The sequence below is a fragment of the Orussus abietinus genome, unplaced genomic scaffold (assembly GCF_000612105.2).
Source record: "Orussus abietinus isolate OABI.00-Male unplaced genomic scaffold, Oabi_2.0 scaffold16, whole genome shotgun sequence".
NCBI classification, from domain to species: Eukaryota; Metazoa; Arthropoda; class Insecta; order Hymenoptera; family Orussidae; genus Orussus; species Orussus abietinus.
Genome location: NW_019394714.1, coordinates 607,543 through 617,066, shown reverse-complemented (window position 1 = coordinate 617,066; position 9,524 = coordinate 607,543). Strand labels below are relative to the sequence as shown.

Sequence of the window (9,524 nt, the reverse complement as noted above, 5' to 3'; positions counted from 1 at the left end):
TTCTCTGATAAAGAATGATTGCAATGCTTTTGTCATTTGTCAAAGGACGCCAAGAATAAGCCGTACACGGAATAATATTCGTAACTCGAGCTCTGTAATTGTTGAATACTGACGGATCGACGGCAGTGCTACATATCTTTCGATGGAATTACAAGTTCTGAAACTAGGAACGAAGTAAGTTCAACTTTTGATAAATCTAAAGTATTCCTCCTTTTCATCGTTTATTTCTTCCAGATGTCGCAATCCCGCTTCCTGTGCGTCCTTCTTCAATGCTTCGGCAAAACTTTCCAGATCCTCCTTACGCAATTCCACCAAATACTTGCGTGACTCTACGAGCATGATTCCATCCGTCTTGAGCAAAGGTGCAAGATGTGATACATGCCTCGTCATGTTATGCGCCACCCAGACGAGAGAAAATTTATCTTGAAGTTCTCCTCTATTTTTGAGGTTATTCATAAGGCAGGGTGGGTGAAATATTACCTGGAAGTACACATTCTTTAATTGATTTATGAAATACAAGGACTTGTTGTACAACTACCTTCAAGGTATATTCGAGTATATTTTTTATAGATTTATTAAATGGAAACAATAGTACTTCAATATTTGAGATTTCCGTCCAACGAGGTGCTTCGGAATTACGCTCTCCCTTGAAAAACCAAGGTTCTTGTTGAATTTCACTATGTGGGATTTCTGTTACTATAGTGCTGGCCACCAGAGACGGATCTCTGTGAGCTCTCAGTAATTCTTCGGAGATAGGTTTTTTGAACCTTATTTCATGGATGGCGCTCATGATTTCTTGTTCCGCAAAGTCAGACGCTCGGAGCTTTCTAAGTAAACGTTCTATGTAAGGTATAATTTTCTGAATGAGCAGAAGTTAATACTTAGAGTTAACGTGTCAACTATACTTATTACTGCTGCTGGTGCTGTTAGCCCACGTGTAGTATGGCCCATTTACAATGTCGCCTAAATAAGCGTTGTGTATAAATCCATTTCCCTCCGATGTTATGTTACTCAGAAGTGTGGGATTCCCCCTTACAGGTTCTCCTTCCAACCATGTGAATGCTACGCCATTACTTCTCCAAAGTCTAATAAACAATTAATACTCCTTTAAAATGTTCAGAAAATGTGATTTTAACAATAAGTGGAACTCATACTTGTATTCATAGTGTGTTAAATTGGAAATTTCTCTCGGTTTCTTAATCATGTGAAAATCCCAATCGAACACTCCATCTTTATAGTCGTAACGTGCGCCCAGTGATTTTCTCACTCTTCGATCCCAATAATCAAGAATAGGTATTCCTTCGCAGACTGCTCTCCGCCAAAATCTGTATGCATTAACAAATTAGCATTTTACAATACTATTCTAGACTCACCAACGATACCTACTTGAATATCCATTCTAAATTGTCCCTGTCCCGATGTCTCAGTTTCTCCAAGCTCATCCAAGGGCAATCGGCACTATTGCACACAATGTTTATTAACCTTGTACATTGATTCACTAAATTCCTTGCGGAGGCTGGCTTTAAAAGAATATTTCCCAAGAATTCTAAAAAACACCGGGCTCCTTCTTGCAGACCTACATTTTGTACAGTAAAATTAATTCTTCAATGGGCACTACTGTTATGTAAATAATCATGACTTACCTAACGTTTCGTCCAAGGAAGTACCGAGCAATAGAATAGACCTAGCTACTTGTTCCAAAGTTGGTTCGATAACATGAAATTTTATATGTCTATCTTTATGTTTATGTAAAGAAGCCACTGTTTTTATGACATGTCTTGCGTCACTTGCACCTATTAACAATACTTGTAAAGGTTCGGTGACAGAATTGTCTTCCGTTACTAATTCCTCTTGAATGTCTAAAGGCTGACTATATCCCCACCACATCCTGCAGAGTATTTTGTATAAAATTCCTGTCAAACAGCTTACTTGTCAGAAATTGGCAAATAGTAGCAGGCTGACATTTGACAAGGAAAGAATATATATAAAGAACTTAGATTACAGTTGCCTAGGAACCGCAGTTACCTTGGTAACAAAATTTGATTCGACAATTTTGATATCATAAACAGGTTAACGATCAACAGGTTCAGTACATAGACCGAAAGGCTTGTAACAAAAAATGTGAAATAGTGACAGGTTTTCACGAAAAATGTATCAAACATCATTATTGGAGACACAATAAATACATCATTATATAAAACACTTTTAAAAGTTCACATCATAATTAATTGGATGCCCTACATTACACAAGGAGACACAATAAATACATCATTATCTAAAACACTTTTAAAAGTTGACATCATAATTAATTGGATGCCCGATATTGATTAACGACATAATTATTTCCAACAGTATTATGCGATCTAGCTTATTGGTTATTCCCAACTCTAACAAATCCTCGTCATTAAGCATTAAAAAGAGCTCCGCATCAACCTGAAACAACAAATGAAATGATCGAATAGATATATAAATGCAAATGCTGGCCAATTCTCATTTATAGTGAGATGCACATCCCTTTGCAAGTGGACTCACCTCTTGTTCTAAAAATAGGGGAATGAAACGATTCAACCCGAACTGCTCCAATAAAAGAACCATCTTATTTTGTTGTGCACTAAGAATTTCTCTGTGCAGTGGAATTTTGGAACGTGGTGGTGTAGGGGTATTTTCACCAAAAACACTGTTATCGTCGTTAATGTCACGTGGAATATGTGGCGAGTGAACCGGACTGAATTCTGGCACAAAGGTTAAGGTAACGTTGGGATCATCAGTTGAACTGGTGACATTTGAATCTGAAGGATGTTCTTCCTGGCATCTAGACCGTGGAAGGAATCTCCATTATAAATCACTCGAAACATATTAATTGGCAACAGGTATACTTTAAAACAAGATGCTTCGGAAGGTAAGATGGAATTGATAACATTACTTAATTCATCATTACCTATTTAAAGGAGGTGTCGACAAATGTGGAATTGTCGTAGTCGCCATAGCTCCTACAATTTCTGATGCACGAGAATTTAGTGGCCCATCTCCCATGTCTCCTTGCATTGTTTCACATGAAGTTAAATAAAATTGATTTTCTGGGACGAACATGCCAGGTGACAAGGGGAACTGAGTATCTCGATTGTATGTCAAATTTGGAGATATCAAACTTTTCGGTTTGGCCATTATAGACACTGGGAAACTTATTTGCATAGTATTTGGATCAATTCTTAAATTGTTGCAGCTATCACGACGAATCTGTATAGCGGGGATATTAGTATCAAGAATATCTTTCTGGTCAGTGATGTCGTTGCAGAACTTTTTAACTCGTTTTTGTGTGGAATCATCCTCGTTTGCTTTATTATCGATGTCAGGGAATGTAAATGATTTACTTGCTACATTTTCGTTGGAAGATTCGACTTCAATCAGGTCAGAATTATCATTCCAATAATCATCTAATTCCAGACGAGTCTTAGCCAAACTCGCTATTTCTGGGACAGTTGATTTTCTTATCATAAGATGAGTATATTCATCTGAAAATTATAAGGGTTTGAAAACAGAAATTGCAATCAAATGTCAACAAATAAATAATACTTACTTTCAATAGAAATATCAAAATGATGTCTCGATATAGTAAAAAACAATTCTTTATCATTTTTCAAAGCAGCGATACACAGTGGCGTGATATCTTCGTGAACAACATTTTTCAGTAAAACTGGACAAGCATTGGAAACAATTTCGAGCATTTCTTTACCAATTGCTGTTGCCAATCCGATGACGGACATACCTAAATATGTTGATTCATTGACATCGGAGCCATACTGTAAGAGTAGTTTGACTGTTTCCACATGGCCATTGCGAATTGCTTGCATTAAAGGAGTCCACCCAAATTTATTCTTTTGATCGACGTTACACAACTGATTTGTCTGCAATATCTCTTTAATTATATTAGTGCACCCATTGACGGCACAAATGTGCAACAAGTTTTCGCCATAACTGTTTACATGGGTTAAGGAATATCCTAACAAAATATAATTACATGTATATTTCGTAAACAATACAGAGTTTAATAAGAATGTGTAAGGAAATAATTTTCAAACCTTCTTTCCGCAGTATACGTAAAATATCTAACTCAGTGCATCTTTTCGAGCCAATGTTCTGTGACATCGCTGGATCCTCTTAAATTATAGTTACATGTAATCCCCTTCAATTGCAACACAACACAAATTTTGTGCAAATACACCTTATTAAAATCTAATACACAATTTAACTAAAACATGCGGTTAGAATTTAAAATTTCGTTCCGTTCATTTAAGGATGAAAAGAGGTCACGTAACGTTCGTTCGGGAATCCTTCTTGTATAACATAAACATTTTTTCCCGAGTATAAGCAAGTTAAGTAATATTTGTACCTGCTGTGAAAAGAAGGTTCACGTCTGAACTAAGCGTGGAGCAGTTTCTGTGGCTGGTTGCCAGATGGCAGAGACTTGCGGGGAAAATTTGAATCGCCCTAGTAATTTTCAGTAATAAAAGTCACTAAATTATCTGGGGTATTTTATTTACCCAATCCTCCCTGTCGCTGTTGTCGATGTAGAAGTTTAAAGTGCGTGATGAGCCGCGGAGTTAGTAATTCTTGTTTTATATTTTCTAGCCGGAATTGATTTACCTTGTTTATCCTTACCTTGCGATTTTTCCTCTGCACTGTGAATTATCTACTTAGGTAAGCGATTTTAAATTTGTCAAATAGACGTTTGTCGAAATGACGTTTGGTCAGATTTATTTATTTCTAACCTTGACGCGCGTCTTTTTCTTTTGATTTGACTTTAGAAAACGTGATTTTATCTCTGTCATTTTACATAATTTATTTTAAATACAGCACGATCTAGTTGACGCGATAGCTCTGGAAGTATAGTTCCTGTCTGACGTAAAAATAATATGTATACGTAACATTTCGCTCATTACTGAACCGAACAGTTAATGTCAGTGGCAGAAATTAATAGACCGACAGAATGACTTTTCGATTACCTCAAGTTTTTGACAATTTTTGTTTCAATGTTTAGTCGCTCCTCATTGCAGAATGGGAAGCAGTAGTCAGCTGTACAGTCTCTCTTGGGGAGACTTCGGCACGTCGTTAGTGTCAGCAGTGCAACTTCTCAGAGGACACGGAGATCTGGTTGACGTTACGTTGGCAGCTGGAGGACGTACCTTTTCTGCGCATAAGATAGTCCTTTCGGCAGCAAGTCCTTTCCTCCTGGATCTGTTAAAGGTTTAAACGAAATTGAATACTATATAATTTACCATGTAATATAAGCAGTTTGCTTTCTCTTTTTAATTTCTCATTTCTTCTGAGGACTAAAATTAAATACTTTCAACTCAGAGTACACCTTGTCAGCACCCAGTGGTCATGCTAGCAGGCATCGGGGCAGAAGACTTGGAATCGTTACTCGAATTCGTTTACCGTGGAGAAGTGAGCGTGGAGCCATCACAGTTACCATCTTTACTTCAAGCTGCGCATTGTTTGAGCATACATGGCTTGACTCCGCCTACTATTGTAACGGATGTATGTGATAATGCTTGTACAAAAATTATTAAGACTGATTACATCAACATGAAAAAATATGCTAATGAAGCTTGGTGCAATCAGCTCTTCGATTACAACTTCAATCTAACCCATGGATTTTATTTAGAACGGGGAGGAAGTACCGCTATCTAACATACCAGTGGCTGGCGAATCAACAGCGAAGGACACATTAGGTTCGTTCAGTCCCCTAAGAAGAAAGAAGAGAAGAAAATCATCTTCATCTTCGGGAAAGAGGTCACGAGTAGATAGCAACGTAGACATTAAAATGAGGAATTCGAGCGAATTTTCTGAAGACAGTGAAACGGTGCAATACGATAGGAAAGAGGATGACATAAGTAACACAGGAGATGCTGGTAGGAAACTTACATTTCCCTTAGTGATTTTGTTATCGGTACAAGGACACTTTGCGTAATACAATATTTTATAGTATGAAGTATCTTTTAATGAATCCATATGTACTCTCTCTGTTAGTAGTGAGTGACCGGTTGGAGTGTACAAGTCTGCGAAGCTTGCAGACGTCCCCTACTCAGCTGCTCCCGATTCCACCCGAAAACTCTCATCCCTTGCCAAATCAAGACCAGATCTCCGACACCGAACCGCATTTACACACTCTACTGCCGATGCAGCCTTATTCGCCTTTGCACATTCCATCGTTTCCTGGATCGTTAAACATAGGTTATCCTAACCTCGCCCTGTCGATCGGCAGTGGACAGTGTTCTTTACCTGGGTCTACACCATCGGCCTTAGTACATGGAGCTGCTGGATCTTCGAAAATACGTGGAGCCTCCGATTGTCCTGGTGTGTGTCCATTGTGCGGGGCTACCTTGCGACAGGCAAGAAATTTGAGGAGACATTTATTGTCTTCTTGCAAATATCGGTTTAGTACGACCCTCACTCAACAATCAGAGTCAATGATGATAGAAATCAAGCCAGAAGTTGAGATACCTGGTTATACGATTCATCCCTCGAAGTTTGAAACAGACACTGCTGGCAGTAATAGTTGCGAGAAAATAATTTGTAATCCAAGTCCACTTCCATCGCCGTCTCCTCATGGGTCGTGCGTTGTATCACCACAAAGTAACGCTTCCTCGCCAAACGTGACTAGCTGAAAATCAAGTAACAGGCCTAAGCTCAAAACGAGTATGTAACGGTGTCACTTAACCATTGAGCTTTGGTCTGATTCTTAGCAAACGAGGATTAACATTGTTAAACTTCGTGGGAGATGTAATCGCATTTGGGATCTTTACACGCTGTGCGATAATTTTACTAGGAGTTTACCTATTTTGCAAGCAATGCGATTAAATCGGTGAATTATTGGAATCTTGTGGCGATAATACGTCATGTTGCCAGATAAAAAAGCTCTTGGAAGATTCAAGATCTGATTTTGATTAATTTTTATGTAAAGTTTAGTTAATAAGTAAGACATTAGTGGTTATATACATGTTTAAATTGTAAGAATTAAGAGCAGTAGGTTTTACAACTTTTGTTACAAATCTTTGCGTTAAATTAATATCTCCGTACTTACTATTATTCTTACCGTTGCAATAGAGATATTGAACAGATGTAAAGTATTTTATTATCCACTCTACCACTGGAAGTAGGTGATACCAGTTTTAGTATTTTTTTAAGTGCAATAAACTGAATGTCAATTTATTTATTACTGAAATTTAAAGTGTCAAGGATGAATTTATTTTATCCGCAAATGGGGGGTAAAAAACGGTGAAAGCTAGCGTACGAAACCAGAGGGCAGCACAGGATCCGATCGCGCAACTCTGCCCGTGAACAATCTCCCAACTCTCTCTTATTCACTGCAGACTCGAAAATATAGACAATTTATATCCTATTTTATGGTCACCCAACATTCCGAGTAGCGGAGGTCCGTGTCGGAATTGCTACACGGACTTCTGAATTCCTTTCCATAGTATCAAGTGGTTAAAATTTGCAAATAAGAGAAGAGTTCGATCAAAAGGTTGCACGGCCTAACTTGATAGTATTATTAGAATACATATTTCTGTCACTGTCGAAAGAAGGAATCAAGGCAGTGGACCATGATCACACCGGCGATAGCAAGGAAGCTTCTACTTCAAAGAACTTTTATCTCAGTGAATTTAATGAGTGAATGCAATTGTTCGAAAGCTCTATATGGAACGATGAAGCCTTCTGGTGCGGTCCTACCTGAACCAAAGAAAACACGGTATGGATTGGTCGGAGTTATTTGTAGCGTGGTTGCTGGTCTTTTAACGGGAGCAGCTATTAGCAAAACAGTAGCCAATTTCCTAGAGGAAAATGAATTATTTGTGCCCTCCGATGACGACGACGACGATGACTAGATTATGTCGCTACAGCTAAGTACGTTACCGACGCACTGGGTCGCATTAATTTCTGACAGTTTATTATATCTATTACTTTTACAGTTAACTCGCTTGTGTTTAATGCAAGAACTCGTTAAGTGGATGGTATAGTTTTATCCTGATGTCTACGCTATTGATCGAAACGAACGAACATGAAGTAACAGGTAATGTAACGACATAAAGAGTTTTGGTCATGAAAAGGCTCTTTTGCAACTACCTTTCCCATGAACTAATTTCCTTGTACGATAAAAAAATATCTGTTAATTTATGTAGGCGTGTTACATTGGAAGACTAGTGTATGATATTTATTTTTATACATAGCAGATTCCTAACCGCACTTTTGTTCTCCATGCAGTAGAACTATGGCGTACTCGGCGGAACTTCCGTGAACGAATATGCGAGTGCTCGAATCAGCTCTTAGTTTTCTCTCTCAATAGTCTCTTGTTCCACGTCCGTCCCGATCCTTCCGAACCATTCCGAACTGTCGGATTGTGTTTACCTGAGTGTCTAGGTTAACTTTTTAGCATAAAATAAAATTATTATTAAGCACTTGGGTACCAATGTTAAATTCCCTCTGCACCTCGTGGATGAGTCTTCCTGTGTTTTGGCTGTTTCCATTTCGAGATGTCCCAGCACGGTGCTGCGCTGCAAACTTATAATCAAGAGTTGGTTAAATGTCAGTCGATAGTTCGTATACATTTTATGTATGTTCTATCGGCGAATTGCAATAGATAAGAGTACATCAGATAGTTCTGACTGTCTTAGGAATGTGAATGGGACGGTTACATTATTTATTTTAATGAATACATGCGAAAAATAACTTTCCATTACTTTCCTTGATTATGATAATTTATAAGTTACGCTATTCTCAGGTCTAGAAGAGATGAAGTTAAAACGGGCGGAATTGCAAACACGGATAGATACGCAAGAAGACGAGAAAAATACCTTACAGAAAGAAATAGAGAAAATGTCCTACAAACTCACTTGTATAAACGATAGTCTCGCAAAAAGGATAGCTATCCGTAATGAGTACGACAGGACAATAGCAGACACCGAGACAGCATACATGAAGGTTTGCAATGTTCCCTTAAGTACGATCGATTATTTGATAATCCATTCAAGTTAATTTATGTCATTTGTATGTTCCTGTTTATTTTCCACAGATACTAGAGAGTTCGCAACTACTACTCAACATGATCAAGAAGGAGGCTTCGAGCTTAGGTCAAACTTTAATTCAAGCTGACACAGAAAAGCAGCAGTATTGTTAACATATTAAACGAACTTAATTCTTGATAATGTACATTAACTGCCAGTTATTATCTGAATACTATGTGCATCAATAGTTCAAGTTCAATGAATGAAAAACACTGTAAATAAGCATAACTGTTAACAAGTACAAGTTTGTAATTTCGTGAATTTATAGTATACGTAAACAGTTTATACTACTCTCTTGCGTTAGGTATACGTTTTGGATATTTGTCTAAAGAGCAGTTATGATTGTTTGTAAATTCGCAATGAACGAAACTCGTGGATTAGAAAAACTAAAGTAGAAAAATAGGGCATAATATAAACGATTAAAAAATCCTAATTAAATGTATAGTTATTTTATGGTAA

General features: G+C 37.7%; 4 protein-coding genes across 9 annotated transcripts; 2 read left to right on the top strand and 2 right to left on the bottom strand.

Annotated features, from left to right (window-relative positions):
• Positions 1 to 180: 180 nt before the first annotated feature.
• On the bottom strand, positions 181 to 1,906 carry LOC105696733 (dynein assembly factor 3, axonemal). The gene is made up of 6 exons (XM_023433092.1): positions 1,644 to 1,906; positions 1,387 to 1,576; positions 1,155 to 1,325; positions 901 to 1,085; positions 596 to 840; positions 181 to 480 (listed from the first exon to the last, which is right to left on the bottom strand). The coding sequence occupies exons 1-6, from the start codon at positions 1,885 to 1,887 to the stop codon at positions 181 to 183; spliced, it is 1,335 nt and encodes a 444-aa protein (XP_023288860.1). The 5' UTR covers positions 1,888 to 1,906.
• Positions 1,907 to 2,195: 289 nt separating this feature from the next.
• Positions 2,196 to 4,327, bottom strand: LOC105696760. Its single transcript, XM_012419473.2, has 5 exons — positions 4,080 to 4,327; positions 3,578 to 4,000; positions 2,939 to 3,512; positions 2,533 to 2,812; positions 2,196 to 2,433 (listed from the first exon to the last, which is right to left on the bottom strand). The coding sequence occupies exons 1-5, from the start codon at positions 4,144 to 4,146 to the stop codon at positions 2,287 to 2,289; spliced, it is 1,491 nt and encodes a 496-aa protein (XP_012274896.1). The 5' UTR covers positions 4,147 to 4,327; the 3' UTR covers positions 2,196 to 2,286.
• A 131-nt stretch (positions 4,328 to 4,458) lies between these two features.
• Positions 4,459 to 7,121, top strand: LOC105696762 (longitudinals lacking protein, isoforms H/M/V). Of its 3 annotated transcripts, none has more exons than XM_012419477.2 (5): positions 4,459 to 4,698; positions 5,055 to 5,244; positions 5,356 to 5,538; positions 5,666 to 5,912; positions 6,034 to 7,121. In XM_012419477.2, exons 2-5 carry the CDS (start codon positions 5,056 to 5,058, stop codon positions 6,666 to 6,668), a joined length of 1,254 nt encoding a protein of 417 aa, XP_012274900.1. In that variant the 5' UTR covers positions 4,459 to 4,698; position 5,055; the 3' UTR covers positions 6,669 to 7,121. The 3 variants fall into 3 exon arrangements, with proteins under 3 accessions (XP_012274900.1, XP_023288820.1, XP_012274899.1); XM_023433052.1 differs by having other exon boundaries at positions 4,471 to 4,698; positions 6,031 to 7,121; XM_012419476.2 differs by having other exon boundaries at positions 4,471 to 4,698; positions 5,039 to 5,244; positions 6,031 to 7,121.
• A 261-nt stretch (positions 7,122 to 7,382) lies between these two features.
• Positions 7,383 to 9,524, top strand: LOC105696765 (Sjoegren syndrome nuclear autoantigen 1 homolog). 4 transcript variants are annotated; one of them, XM_012419481.1, is made up of 4 exons: positions 7,383 to 7,908; positions 7,974 to 8,074; positions 8,783 to 8,982; positions 9,074 to 9,524. In XM_012419481.1, the coding sequence occupies exons 2-4, from the start codon at positions 8,032 to 8,034 to the stop codon at positions 9,176 to 9,178; spliced, it is 348 nt and encodes a 115-aa protein (XP_012274904.1). In that variant the 5' UTR covers positions 7,383 to 7,908; positions 7,974 to 8,031; the 3' UTR covers positions 9,179 to 9,524. The 4 variants fall into 4 exon arrangements, with proteins under 4 accessions (XP_012274904.1, XP_012274903.1, XP_012274905.1 ...); XM_012419480.1 differs by lacking the exons at positions 7,383 to 7,908; positions 7,974 to 8,074 and adding an exon at positions 8,250 to 8,586; XM_012419482.1 differs by lacking the exons at positions 7,383 to 7,908; positions 7,974 to 8,074 and adding an exon at positions 8,250 to 8,597.